At 41.9% G+C, this 15,865-nt stretch overlaps 1 protein-coding gene across 3 annotated transcripts in view; it reads right to left on the minus strand.

Moving 5' to 3' along the window:
- The window catches only part of LOC129702686 (protein transport protein Sec24B-like), a 145,907-nt gene that overhangs the window by 82,026 nt on the left and 48,016 nt on the right, over positions 1 to 15,865 (minus strand). For all 3 annotated transcript variants that reach the window (XM_055644600.1, XM_055644591.1, XM_055644610.1), the window contains exon 4: positions 10,482 to 10,652. In XM_055644600.1, the coding sequence (XP_055500575.1) occupies positions 10,482 to 10,652 (171 nt within the window). The remainder of the gene's footprint in view (positions 1 to 10,481; positions 10,653 to 15,865) is intronic.

A 15,865-nucleotide genomic window follows, 5' to 3' on the forward strand; every position in this document is an offset into this window, starting at 1 on the left:
GCTTATCCTCGCCGCCCTTGTTTAAAAAAAAAAGCACATTACCTCCCCACAAACCTCCCACACCTCACCTGTGGCTAATGATGCTGCAAAAAAATCCCTGTCAGTGTCCTACAATCTCCTCGCTTGCTTCCGTTAAAAACCTAGGATACACCTGGTTCCTGGGGTCTATCCACCTTTACGTATTTCAAGACGTCCAAGATTTCCGCGTCTGTAACGCTGATATGCTCCAAGAAATTATTGTTCTATCCCCTGAACAGACAACCTTCCATTTCCTTCTCCATGATAAAGTAACCATTTAAGATCTCACCAATTCCCCATGACTCCACACATAGATTATTCTAATGTTTCAGAAGGAACTGCAGATACTGGAAAAATCAAAGGTAGACAAAAATGCTGGAGAAACTCAGCGGGTGAGGCAGCATCCATGGAGCGAAGGAGTAGGTGACGTTTCGTGTCGAGACCCTTCTTCAGTCTGAAGAAGGGCCTCCACCCGAAACGTCACCTATTCCTTCGCTCCATAGATGCTGCCTCACCTGCTGAGTTTCTCCAGCATTTTTGTCTACCTTAGATTATTCTAATGATTCTTGAAAGCTCCTCCTTTCTCCATCATTATCTTTCACTCTTAGTTTAGTTTAATTTATTGTTAACACGTGTACCGGGGCACAGTGAAAAGCTTTTTATTGCGTGTTATCCAGTCAAAGAAAAGTCTATATATACATGATTAAAATCAAGCCATCCAGTGTACAGATACAGGATAAAAGGTATAACATTTAGTGCAAGATAAAGTCCGATAAAAGTTCGTTAAAGATAATTCAAAGGTCTCCAATGAGATAGATGGGAAGGTCAGGACCACACTTTAGCTGGAGGGAGGACAGTTCATTTGCCTAATAGCTATGAAGAAACTGTCCCTGAATCTGGAGGTATGCGTTTTCAAACATCTGTACCTCTTGCTTGATGGAGAGGAGAGAAGAGGGAGTGACATGAGTGAGACTGATGCTTGATTATGTTCGCGGCCTTGCCAGCAGAGTGAAATGTTGATGGAGTTTACGTGATGGTCTGGGCTGCACAATTCTCTGCAGTTTCTTGCAGTCTTGGATGGAGCTGTTCGCAAACCAACTTCTACAGTGCATCTGTAGAAGTTGGTGAGGGACATGCCGAACTTCCTAAGCAAGTAGAAACGTTTTCTTGCCCATTGTTTCCACTGTTAATCAATAAGACAGCAGGAATTGTCTTCCCTCCAGAATCTAGATCACACCAAGTTCAGTCATCGATTTGCAGTGCATATTTTGGAGGGTGAATTCATTGACTTCACCATTGACCTCTTAACTGCATTAAAGGACATAGTTTACACTAAGCATACAGAGGACCTCTACCAGCCAAAGCCTGCTGCTGAACACTTTGTTCTGAAAATCAAAATCCTTTGGCCTAATTTGTCCGTCCTGATCAAATTGTCGGCCTGAGCTAATCTAATTTGCCTGTGTTTGGGCTGTATCTCTCAAATTTTTATTGATCCACGTACCTGTCTGAATGTTTGTTAAATGTTGTTTCCACCTTTACAACCTCATCACAATTTGCAAGAGTTGAATGCAGAAGGTGATGAGTGTTGGGAAATCAAACCAGGGTAGAACCTTCATAATGACAGGTCAGGGCCTGGGAAGTGTTGTAGAGCAGAGGGATCTTGGAGTACAGGTAAATAGATCCCTGAAGGTGGAGTCACAGATAAATGGGTGGACAAGAAGGCTTTTGGTACATTGGCCATCATCAGTCCGGGTATGAGTATAGAAGTTAAGACATTATGTTGAAGGTGTACAAGACATTGGCGAGGCCACACTTGGGAATACTTTGGCATATTCTTGGAAGTATTTTATTTAGCTTATTTAAAAGTTGGGCTTAACTCAATTTTCCTACCAGATAAATTCTTGGTTCTCTAGCTAAGTTGGAAGGAGTTCAGAGAAAAGTTACGAGGATGTTGCCAGACTTGAGGGCCTGAGCTACAGGGAGAGGTTAGGCAGGCTAGTACATTATTCCTTGGTGCGCAGGAGGCTGAGAGGTTACCTTATAGAGGTGTATAAAATCTTGAGGGGGATAGATAGGGTGAATGCACAGTCTTGTTTCTCCTTGGTAGATGAATTAAAAACAAAAGGACATATGTTTATGGTGAAAGGGACAATATTTAATATGAACCCGAGGAGCATCTCAATGGGCGCCAGAGGTGGTAGTTGAGGCAGACACTATAATAGCATTTAAAAGACACATGGATAGGAAAGGTTTAGCGGGATATGGGCCAAATGCGGGCAAATGAGACCAGCTTAGATGGGGCATCTTGGATGGCATAGACAAGTTGAGCCGAAGGGCCTTTTCCCATGTTGTCTGACTATGAATCCTGACTATAGCAATATAACCATATAACCATATAACAATTACAGCACGGAAACAGGCCATCTCGGCCCTACAAGTCCATGCCGAACAAATGTTTTTTCCCCTTAGTCCCACCTGCCTGCACTCATACCATAACCCTCCATTCCCTTCTCATCCATATGCCTATCCAATTTATTTTTAAATGATACCAATGAACCTGCATCCACCACTTCCACTGGGAGCTCATTCCACACTGCTACCACTCTCTGCGTAAAGAAGTTCCCCCTCATATTACCCCTAAACTTCTGTCCCTTAATTCTGAAGTCATGTCCTCTTGTTTGAATCTTCCCTATTCTCAAAGGGAAAAGCTTGTCCACATCAACTCTGTCTATCCCTCTCATCATTTTAAAGACCTCTATCAGGTCCCCCCTTAACCTTCTGCGCTCCAGAGAATAAAGACCTAACTTATTCAACCTATCTCTGTAACTTAGTTGTTGAAACCCAGGCAACATTCTAGTAAATCTCCTCTGTACTCTCTCTATTTTGTTGACATCCTTCCTATAATTGGGCGACCAAAATTGTACACCATACTCCAGATTTGGTCTCACCAATGCCTTGTACAATTTTAACATTACATCCCAGCTTCTATACTCAATGCTCTGATTTATAAAGGCTAGCATACCAAAAGCCTTCTTTACCACCCTATCTATATGAGATTCCACCTTCAAGGAACTATGCACGGTTATACCCAGATCCCTCTGTTCAACTGTATTCTTCAATTCCCTACCATTGACCATGTACGTCCTATTTTGATTTGTCCTGCCAAGGTGTAGCACCTCACATTTATCAGCATTAAACTCCATCTGCCATCTTTCAGCCCATTTGTCCAAATGGCCTAAATCACTCTGTGGACTTTGGAAATCCTCTTCATCATCCACAACACCCCCTATCTTGGTATCATCTGCATACTTACTAATCCAATTTACCACACCTTCATCCAGATCATTGATGTACATGACAAACAACAAAGGACCCAACACAGATCCCTGAGGCACCCCACTAGTCACCTGCCTCCAACCTGATAAACAGCCATCCACCATTACCCTCTGGCTTCTCCCATTCAGCCACTGTTGAATCCATCTTGCTATTCCTGCATTTATACCCAACAGTTGAACCTTCTTAACCAACCTTCCATGAGGAACCTTGTCAAAGCCTTACTAAAGTCCATATAGACAACATCCACTCCTTTACCCTCGTCAATTTCCCTAGTAACCTCTTCAAAAAATTCAAGAAGATTAGTCAAACATGACCTTCCAGGCACAAATCCATGTTGACTGTTCCTAATCAGACCCTGTTTATCTAGATGCTTATATATATTATCTCTAAGTATCTTTTCCATTAATTTTCCCACCACTGAAGTCAAACTAACAGGTCTATAATTGCTAGGTTTACTCTTAGAACCCTTTTTAAACAATGGAACAACATGCGCAGTACGCCAATCCTCGGGGACTATTCCCGTTTCTAATGACATTTGAAATATTTCTATCATAGCCCCGGCTATTTCTACACTAATTTCCCTCAATGTCCTAGGGAATGTCCTGTCAGGACCTGGAGACTTATCCACTTTTATATTTTTCAAAAGTGTCAGTACTTCTTTTACTTTGAACCTCATGGTATCCATAGCTACTCTACTAGTTTCCCTTACCTCACATAATTCAATATCCTTCTCCTTGGTGAATACCAAAGAAAAAAAATTGTTCAATATCTCCCCCATCTCTTTTGGCTCTGCAGATAGCTGTCCACTCTGTCTCTCCAATGGACCAATTTTATCCCTCGTTATCCTTTTGCTATTAATATAGCTGTAGAAACCCTTTGGATTTACTTTCACCTTACTTGCCAAAGCAAACTCATATGTTCTTTTAGCTTTTCTAATTTCTTTCTTAAGATTCTTTTTACATTCGTTATGCTCCTCAAGCACCTCATTTACTTCATGCTGCCATATAATTATTGTAGATCTCCCTCTTTTTCCGAACAAGATGTCCAATTTCCCTTGAAAACCAGGGCTTTCCAATTTTTACTGTTTCCTTTCAACCGAACAGGAACATAAAGACATAATACTCTTAAAATTTCCCCTTTAAATGTCCTCCATTTCTCTTCTACATCTTTCCCAAAAAACAAAATGTCCCAGTTCACTCCTTTTAAATCATCTCGCATCGCATCAAAGTTAGCCTTTCTCCAATCAAAAATCTCAACCCTAGGTCCAGTTCTGACCCTCTCCATAATTATATTGAAACTAATGGTATTGTGATCACTGGACCCGAAGTGCTCCCCAACGCATACCTCCGCCACCTGTCCCGTCTCATTTCCTAACAGGAGATCCAGCACTGCCCCTCCTCTAGTAGGTACCTCTATGTATTGCTGCAAAAACTATCCTGCACACATTTTACAAACTCCAACCCATCCAGCCCATTTACAGAATGTGTTTCCCAGTCTATGTGTGGAAAGTTGAAATCTCCCACAATCACTACCTTGTGCTTACTACTAATCTCTGCTATCTCCTTACATATTTGCTCTTCCAATTCAAATATGTAAGGAGATATGTAATATGATTCATCCCTAGAAGGATCCGGTGATGTGGCGGAAGACTGGAGGGTGCCTAATGCTGCGTCACTATTTAACATGGGCTGTAAAGAAAAAAGCTGTAAAAAAAACGTTGCATCCATAAGAGACTGCAGATGGAATCCTGATCAGTCTTTAAAGGGTTGATGTTACCTGCCATGTTGGACAACCATTTCTGTGCTGACCATCAAGCACCTATTATCATACTAATCCTATCCTAACCCATTTTATGCTCCCCACATTCCCATCAACCCCCCCAGATAATACCATTCACTGATACTGTCACAGTCGTAGCAGGTCATCGAAAAACCAGCGACTGGACCCCTCTGCGACAATGTCTACGACAAGCTACAACAACCTTCCACATAGTCGATGTCAAGCTACCGACAACCGGCAACCTATTAGGATGTCCACCTACGACCACACCTACGACAACTTACGACCACAAGGCGACAACCTACGACAACCAAAATAAACCTACGTCCACCCGCGACAAGCTACGACAAGCAACGACCCTGTCAGCGACAGCTGAAGACAATTCAGTCGCCGGTACCTGTCGCCGGTTGACATGGTAGTCGCCAATGGAATTCACTGGTCAGCACCGGCGACAACCTACGTCGGCTGGCGACAACCTACGTCATCCTGGCAACAACCTTCGACAGCACCTACGTCAGGAGAAGACGAGCTATGACAAGCCCACGGTCGCCAAAAAGTTTTTAACATTTCAAAATCCAGTGGCGACCAGAAAAACGCTACGACTCTTTGGGCAACTTGAGGAGACTCCTCACGACTATACAGGCAACACCCCGGTGACCATGTGGCGACTGCCTAGTCGCCAGCAGTCATCTAAAAAAATCGACTAAGTGGGACAAGCCATCTACTTTAACATTTATATTGCTACAGGAAGAGGTTGGACAGCCGGAAGTCGAGGGGAAACATGATAGAAGTTTCTAAAATTAGGAGCGATAGATAGGATAAACTGTCAGAACCTTTCTCCCAGGATGAAAAAAAATCAAGTACTGGTGGGCATAGCTTTAAGGTGAGAGGGGCAGTTTAAAGGAAATGTGCAGTGCAAGTTTTAATACACAGAGGGTGGTGAGTGCCTTGAATACACAGCCTACTGCAGTGGTTGAGGCCGATACAATGGTGCCATTCAATATATTTTTTGATAGGCATATGGATATGCAGGGAATGGAACAAAATGGATTATGTGCAGACAGATACGAGTTGGTCTTGACATAATGTCATTGTGGGCCATGTGGTGATATTTATCGTTATGACAATAGATAATAGGTGCAGGCGTAGGCCATTCGGCCTTCGAGTCAGCACCGCCATTCAATGTGATCATGGCTGATCATCCCTAATCACTACCCTGTTCCTACCTTCTCCCCATATCCCCTGACTCCACTATCTTTAAGAGCCCTTTCTAGCTCTCTCGTGAAAGTATCCAGAGAACCGGCCTCCACCGCTCTGAGGCAGAGAATTCCTCAGTTATGGCACTCATTTTCCTCTTGAGACAACCAAGTATTTTTTTCCCCCTAAGATCTGAAGTTTAACATATTTGGATTGGGCACTCTACCATATTAATGCAACAGCAGGTGAATACTGACAAGTGATGTGAAATGTTATTAACTCGGCCAAGATTCTGATACATTTGCAAATAATGTTTCAGTTGCCAGCAGCCAGCAAGGATCGTTTATTACCAACTGGTCAGCAACCTGGTTGGTTGTTGATAATGGTTATTGATATAGGCTGCTGATCACTAGTAATAAACAATTCCTGTGGTTTGTGATAAGAGGAATGTCACGGAAACCCAACAGTCAACCTGCCATTAAATTCACTCACATGGACTATGATCCTCTTAAAGCCAATTCAGAATTCAGACAATAATGCCACTGATGTACTCATTATAGTGAATTAGGTAAATAAAAAAAGTGGGATGTTAATACTCAAAGTTTGTTCCATGTCTGTGCAATGCTTTTGTGTGACACGCATTTCAGACCAGCTTCCAAAGGCAAAAGACTGCACCAAAAGTGGTGTATCCAACCCAAATTTATGTAAGCTGACTGCAATGCAATTTAATAATTGTTGCTAATAGTGAATAAGTGTACAAATCAAAGACTGAGCATCTAGAGCAAAATCTGTTCCTGTATTCAAGGGTTGGAATGTCCTTCAGGCATGGTATGCTGGCACTCCACACGACTTAAGCAGTTCTTGCATAAAAATAAATACATAATATTTCCAAAGGCAAAGTCTGCAGTAGACCAAGAATACCAACAGCTGCCGGTTACTTTCCAAGTCACAAACATCACCAATGCAGTTTAAACTGAACAAATGTGAGGTTGAATGCAATGGTAAAGTATACAAATTGTGGCATGACCCTTAACAAAACTGATATGCAGAGGAAATCGGGGTCCCTGAAAGAGGCACGCAAGTAGATAGAATGGGAAGGGGAGCATATGGTATGCTTGCCTTCATTGATCGGGTTATTAAGTATAAGAGTATGATGCAACTCAAAAAGGCTTTGGTTAGGCCGTATTTGGAGTATTATGTGCAGTTCCGGATGCAGATACATTGGATAGGGTGCAGAAGAGGTCTACCAAAATGCTGCCTGGATTAGAAGTTATCAGCTACAAGGAGAGTTGGGCAAATATGGATTGTTTTGTATGGAATGGTGGAGGATAACGGGAGACATAGAAGTATATGAAGTATAAGAGGCATAGATATGATAGATACTCAGAACATTTTTCCTTGAGTGGAAATAACAAAGATTAGAGGATATAGCTTTAAGGTGAGGGGGGGGGGGAAGTTTAAAGGAGATATGTGGGTCAAGTTTTTGTTTTACACACAGAAGGTGGTGGGTGCCTGGAATTTGCAATCAGGAGTGGTGGTCGTATCTGCGGAGACAGATACGATAATGGCGTTTAAGAGTTTTTTGGATTGACAAATGGACATGGAGGGAAATGGATCTCGTGCAGGCAGACGAGATGACTTTGTCTTGGCATCATGTTCGGCACAGACATAGTGGGCTGAAGGGTTTGTTCCATATTTTGTACTATGTTCTAACGGTAGTGTGGCAATGAGGGATGAAATGAATTTTGTCTTAACATTTTGCAAGCAATCTCTATTGTACTTGGTCAACAAATGACAATACGTGCAAAGAATGCCAAACAATGTGAAAAGTGGAATTTTCACAATCATTTCATGCTAGAAAACTTAACAGTCTAATTTTTCATCCTAAGGAAGTAAAACGAAAAAGGAAACATTAAAAATATTTAAAAGTTGCCAAGACACTATTTTCAAGTCATGGCTTAAGATCTCAAAGGAAAGAATAAAAATATCTTGAGGTGGACAGAACATCAATAGGCTGATTTTACCCCCAAAACCATTACATTACACCCATCCCCAAGTTCAGATTGCTACTAACCTGAAAGATCCATGTTACTATCTTAAAATAAAATGTTCTTAGTATTTGTTGAACTTGACTCAATAGTTTAGTCATAAACCACAATACAAATGGAAATATAAAAGTCTTAGTATACTTGCCTTATTGCAGTGGTGTCTGGAATCAAAAGCATAATTCTGATGCAATCTCTTTGGACTTGCACACAGAACCGTCAACCACTATTCCCTAGCAATGAGCTCCCAGAGGAGCTGTACCTGTTCATTTGTCTGCTTCAATGCGTTTCAGTCATTCCCAAAGCAAACAGATTCATTCCCTCAAATTTCTGAGCAAGAGATCTCTTTTGGAAAGAGAATTCTGACAATTATCACCCAGTCGCCAACAACTCACAACTGAAAAAGAGCATTTGTACAATCTCTCTCGTTCACACTGCTTAGGGCCCAGGAAGAATGTATATTACCCATGACAATATGAACTGCAAATCTCAACACACAAAAAATAAGTTAGGCCTTACAATTCACAGGTAAAAGTCTGGTGATTTACTGAAATGCACAACAGACGTTGTAACATTGATGTTACAGATAAACATGAACCAAGTACAAAAGAACTGGCAAACAAAATACCTTTTCTACTTTTATTTCAATTTTTAAAAAATAGTTCAGCTCTGGAACCAGGTTTTTTTTAGTAGTCACAGTACAGAGATTATGCATACAGCCTAATTCAGAGGAACTTGATGGAATTTAATAGAAAAACAACACAACCCAAGAGCTTATTCAGCAAAGTACACCCATGAAACGCTTATATGTTTCAGCTTGCTGATACCTTTTTGAAGTTTACAAGCAAATATATCTGTTCAGACCCCGACGTGTTACAAGTGGTGATGTTTGGAACTACAGGACTATAACAGAACTCAAAACTCTCTGCAGGTGGGTTCCTCAAGATCTCATAGTGCCCCCCAATCTCCTTTCTTTCCCCACAGAGCAGACCTACCTCTCTTCGTCGTTCACACCTGCTTCCTGGCTTCCAACTAAAACATGAATTAATAAGCCATCACTTGGGTGTGTTGGAAAATTATTCTGTCACTCCTCCCACAAACCTTTCCCTGACGTGTTAAAAAAAAAACTACCGGCTGATCTAGTGCAAGGTATTTCACTGAGAGGAAAACAGCATATGCACATTCTTTATGGAATTCTATATAAAGAATGGATCGACTGGGCTTATATTTACTGGAATTTAGAAGGATGAGAAGGAATCTATACAAACATAAAATTGATAAGGGATTGGACAGGCTAGATGCAGGAAAAATGTCCCCCATGTTGGGGGAGTCCAGAACCAGCGGTCACAGTGTAAATTCTTAAGGGGTAGGCCATTTAGGACTGAGATGAGGAAACACCTTTTCACCCAGAGAGTTGTGAATCTGTGGAATTCTCTGTTACAGTGGCAGTGGAAGCCAATTCACTGGAGGTTTTCAAGAGAGAGTTAGATATAGCTCTAAGGGCTAAAGGAATTAAGGAATAGGGGGAGAAAGCAGGAAAGCATGATTTTGGAAGATCAGCCATGATCATATTGAATCAAATATACCAGCTCGAAGGGCCGAATGGCCTACTCCTGCACCTATTTTCTGTTTCTATGTTTATGAATCCATCAATGCAAAAGGGAGGAAGGATGCATGTGTTGGACTATATATTTAATGTTGTAATTTCCCCACTAATTGGATTTGATGAACATCAATCTGTTTCTACTCTTGAAACCGGATGTTCTACTCGTATTAAAAACAGAATTACTGAACAAGAGATACTGGAGAGAATGGAAATATGACAAAGTAAAAAAACCTATAACGGAACAGGCATGAAAATGTTTCATTTAAATAGTTTAAATTAAAAACCCAAATTCATATTTACTCATATCCAGGTCAGTTTGCTTCTGCATCACTCTTAATCTATTGACCATCTTAAATACATGAATCCTGGAATATTAGTCAAATTAATTAAGAATTGTTAGAAAAGCATAATTGCTGCAACTGTAGTGTATTTGCAGGTGAAGGTGGTATGAATGCAAAGCTAAGTGAGATAAATAGAATTTACAATGTAGTAATATTTACCTTGCTGCGCCTCTGAAGCAGATGCTGGTGAGGCAGAAGCTGAAGTGGATTGATCAGCTGAAGATGGTGGCCATCGTGCAGGTTTCCCTGCAGCAACTGGAGGTTTTGCTACATTTGGTCTGCCAGGTGAATAACTTTGGTTGATATGATGTGGCATTGAGAGGGGAGAGCCTAGGTGCAAAACAGAGTTCAATTGAAAGTGACGAGCACAACGATAGTGTACTTTGCAGTTAGTAATGAAGCAGCAGCATTCGTCATTCCTCTTGAAGAAAGCTGCCCACACAGATCAAATAATCTCAAGAGACCTTTGCTGACATAGGTTTCTGGCGCTTATCACATCAAAGAACTATGTGAAGTGCAGCAGGTATAATTTCATCAGGCACACTGAATGGCTAATCACAGTGAAGAATTCCTTGACAGCACACAACAAAGTACAAATATCGCTGAATGCTGAAATAACGCTGAACACCTTCGCTCAGTCTGCCTGGACCTACCTGATCTCCCGGTTGCCAAACACTTTAATTCCCCTTCCCATTACCACACTGACCTTTCTGCCCTAGACCTCCTACATTTGTCAGAGTGAGGCTAATCGCAAATTAGAGGAACAGCATCTCATATTTTGCTTGCAACCCAGTGGTATGAACATTAATTTCTCTATCTCTACCCCTCCCCCACCCAAGTTGCACCGGGTTCCCGTTCTCACCTAGCAAGTAGCCGGTTTAATTTATCAAGTAACTCTTTTGTATATCTTTCATTCATTTGTTCTATGTCTCTCTACATCACTGTCTATATCTCTCATTTTCCTTTCTCCTGACTAGTCTGAAGAAGGGTCTCGATCCAAAACGTCACCCATTCCTTCTCTCCAAAGATGCTGCCTGTCCCGCTGAGTTACTCCACCGTTTTGCGTCTATCTTAAAGTCATAGAAACATAGAAAATAGGTGCATGACGAGGCCATTCGGCCCTTCGAGCCAGCACCACCATTCATTGCGATCATGGCTGATCGTCCCCTATCAAGTCCCCTACCGAGCCCAAATATAATTCTTAAGCCTGACATTTTAAATATTTTGCTGAGTGAAATACAGGTGAAAAAATGCACAAAAATAAAGTGGATGCCGAAATAACAACCAAGTTTAAAATCCACATCATTAATCTTAATTATAATTAATAATCTAAGAGAATTAAACTCCACACCCATCAAATTAGGTTATACATAGATAGATTATTTAGCAGTAGCTAAAGCTTTACACCATGTTGAATAAAAAGTCGCTCATTACCTTGTGCAACAAAATAGTGCGTCCTTTTAAAAAAACACATTTTGTTATCACATAAAATTCATTGACTTCCAAAATCTAGGCTGGGGAAGGCTGCAGCAGCAGACCCTGCATTTCAGAGAGCAGCAGGAAATCGAGGTCAGCACCATCTGTAATTTGTAGTTACATGTGCTTCAGGGGTTTCTGACAGATTTTAATGACTGCTGATGGCCATATTTGTCACTGAAAATCCCACACCATCAACTACAACCTAAAATTCAACCACAATGCTGAAAGAAATTCACAAAACAAAGATTTGATTTCTCATATGACGAGCGTATCAGTGTCCTACCGTACAACTTAAGACCTAGACTTAGTTTCAGTTTTAACAAGCTTTTTCATTTTAAGTTTTAATGATGGACATAAAACAAAGATAAATTAGGAGGAAGTGGTGAAAATTGCTAATATGGTCAGCGCATGAGAACTCTTGAATTAGCTCGTACAGTGGGACAGCCCCAAATGGTAAAATCTATACCGAAATCACATTTAATTTTCTCACATTGCTGAGTGCAATCACTTTACTACAAAGTACTTAACATGAGAAGATGACAAACAAGCAAAAAGATTCAAATTGTCTGTAAATTAATTACAATTAAACACCAGGATCAAAGTGCTCTGCTCCCTTCCTAGATAATTCATAATGCAAAAAGTCCATTAGAAACCATGTATTCTGAAAGAAAAGGTGAAAAGAAAATTTCAAAGCCAATTATGGAAGCAAGAAGACAGTAAACCCTTGCAATAACATACCTCTATGTAATGGATTTTGGTTCTAGTGGACCGAGGCTCCTGTCATACTGTGCTAACTACCCCCTCCCCGCCACTTCCGGCAGTTACCCAATGAATGGGGCCACGTAGCGTGCTTCTGGTTACGGGAGCGGAGAGAGCGATAGCATGAAGGTGGCGTGAGTACCAAGCCCATCCCTGGTGCATCTTGTGTGGGGCCAGGGGCTCTGCAGCTCCCCCGACCTGTGAAATCCCACTGGTATAGCACCGCAAACGCCATGTTTCGTCCTTTCCGGCCCTGGGTTACACTTTAGCCACCCCTCCTTCACTCAGTTATAGTGGACAATCGGCAATAACAGACACCATCCTCTTCCCCCCCCACCCCCCGCCCGGTCTGTTATTGCGGGGGTTTACAAGCAAATTCAAAAGACACGACCACTGAGAACGAGGTACATTAATTTTCATAATTATTTTTATTAGCCAGGAATTAGCTCATTTTTACACATTTGCAAACACACACTCCTTGGTAATATTTAAAAGAGTTCAATGACTGTGTGAAAGAAAATTCTGATGTTCACAGAAACTAAAATAAAAATAGGAAAGTTGGAAATATTCAGCAAGTGGGCAGCATCTTGCAAAAAGAACCAGTAAGTGGTTCACATCAAAGACCTTTCATCGGAACTGGCAAAGTAAGAAAATTCGGATGGTAATACATGCCTCATTACATAATGCTACAGTAGTCCTGCTGACCTTGTTTCCATTTGCACTGTCATTCCCAGTAATGTACCCCATGTGCTAAGCAAGTTACTGACGTATAGAATAGGTCAATCATCCCCATGGATATCCTTTAGTACTTCAGAGCTCAGCTCAAATAGATGTATTTTTTAAAGTGTGGGGAGTTTTTTAAATGCAGCTGGGTCTTTCGAACTCATGAGTACTGTGTTCAGTTTGGCCACTCGTGCTGTAGGAAAGATGGCATGAAGCTGGAAAGCGTGTGGAGAAGATTTACAAGAATGTTGCCAGGACTCGCGAAGCTGAGATACATGTAGAGGTTGTGCAGGTTAGGACTTAATTCCTTGAAATGCAGGAGGCCGACTAGTGATGTTACTGGCGATGAGAGGTATATAAAATCATCAGAGAAATAGATTTGGTTTTAGAGTCATGCAGCACGGGGGTAACTGGCCTCTTGACAGCCAAGATTCCTCATTTATGCTAGTCCCACCTGTCCGCATTTGGCCCATATCCCTCTAAATCTTTCCCATCTACATATCTGTCCAAATGGGCCATTGTGCGCTCCACCTTTTCTGGTCATCGGTGCCAGCTCTGATTTGTTCTGAACCTTTTCACACCTCTCGTTTCCCTCTCCCCGATTCTCAGTCTGACGAAAGGTTTCGACTCGAAATGCTGCTTGTTCCTTTTTTCCAGAGATGCTGTCTGGCTCGCTGAGTTACTGCAGCATTTTGTGTCTATCTGCAAATGTCTTTTAAACTAGACTAAGTGGGACCCGTTGGTGGCCAGTGGGGGGGGCTTCCTGGAGTGCTAGTATGGGTGTAGTGGGCTGGAGGGACTGCTTTCCAGAGGGCTAGTATGGACGTTGTGGGCCCAATGGATTATTGGGCTGGCGGCTCAGTCACTCAAGCCTGTTGTGCTGGCAGCTCACTCACTCACTCACGGCTGGTGGGCTGGTAGTTGATTCACGGCTATTCCTTGAAATTCCATTTCAAGCAGGGCGCAAGGCCACCAAATTCAAGTGCAATTTCATACCATTTCAAGCAGGGTGCAAGGCCATTAAAAACAACGAGTCGTGACCTCTCCCTCCTCCATCTTGCAGAGACTGAGCCACGCCCACACTTCTGGGTTTTATAGTCCCTCCCCCCTCCTACCAGAAGTGGCGTGGCCTTCATAGCGTGATTGACAGGAGAGGGAATCTCAACATTTTTAAACACTAATAACTCTTTTATTTTTCATTGATGGGAAAAATCCGGGGCACCTGATGAGTGGAGGGGAATTGAGTAAAATGGCCAAACATCACAGCCATACGTGGTGGCGTTTTTTCTACAATCAATATAAAACGCAAGCAGGAAGTGGTCAAGATTAGACTTTTAATTAGATAGAAGGCAAGGCAACTTTAATTAGGCAAGGCAACTTTAATTAGGCAAGGCAACTTTAATTAGGCAACACAGCTTTCGCATTTCCAAACCTAAGGCAACACAGCTTTAGCATTTCTAAACTATATTTCCAAACCACATTAAGGACACTGACAGGTCAGTAAAACCACTCACAATTTAGTTAGCCATGTATTCAGTATTATTCATAGCTCAGACTGACAGACATGACCCTCTCCCTTCCCCATCTTGCAGAGAATGACTGAGGCACTCAACATTTCCAGGTTTTATAGTCCTTCTGGAAGGGGCATGGCTTTCAGAGAGAGAATCTCAACATTTTTAAAACACTAATAACTCTTTTATTTTCCACCGATGGGAAAAATCCTCTTGTCCTGCGCAGCGGGAGGGACTGAGTAAGATAGCCAAACATCACAGCCATAAGTGGCAGCGTTTTTTCTAAAATCAATATACAGAACAACAGGAAGTGGTGAAGATCAGACTTTTAGTAATATAGATGTCCTGATAGTATCTACCTCAACTAATTCCTCTGGCAGCTCGTTCCACATACCTACCACTGAAAAAGTTGTCCCTCAGGTTTCCATTAAATCTTCTTCCTCCCACCTTCAACCCACCTCCTCTAGTTCATGATTCCCCCACTCTGGGAAAAATACTGAATGCAGAGTCTTTTTCCAAGGGTTGGGGAATTAGACAATAGGTGCAGGAGTAGGCCATTCGGCCCTTTCGAGCCAGCACCGCCATTCAATGTGATCATGGCTGATCATCCACAATCAGTACCCCGTTCCTGCCTTTTCCCTATATCCCCTGACTTCGCTATCTTTAAGAGCCCTAACTAGCTCTCTCTTGAAAGTATCCAGAGTAGTGGCCTCCACTGCCCTATGAGGCAGATAATTCCACAAACTCACAACTGTCTGTGTGAAAAAGTGTTTCATCATCTCCATTCTAAATGGCTTACCTCTTATTCTTAAACTGTGGCCCCCGTTTCTGGGCTCCCCCAACATTGGGACCATGTTTTCTGCCACTAGCATGTCCAAACCCTTAATAATCTTATATGTTTTAATAAGGTCCCCTCTCATCCTCTAAATTCCAGAGTATACAAGCCCAGCCACTCCATTCTCTCAGCATGACAGTCCCGCCATCCCAGGAATTAACCTTGTAAACCTGCGCTGCACTCCCTCAATAGCAAGAATGTTTTTCCTCAAATTAGGGACCAAATCTGCACACAAT

Source organism: Leucoraja erinacea, chromosome 1 (assembly GCF_028641065.1).
Source record: "Leucoraja erinacea ecotype New England chromosome 1, Leri_hhj_1, whole genome shotgun sequence".
NCBI classification, from domain to species: Eukaryota; Metazoa; Chordata; class Chondrichthyes; order Rajiformes; family Rajidae; genus Leucoraja; species Leucoraja erinaceus.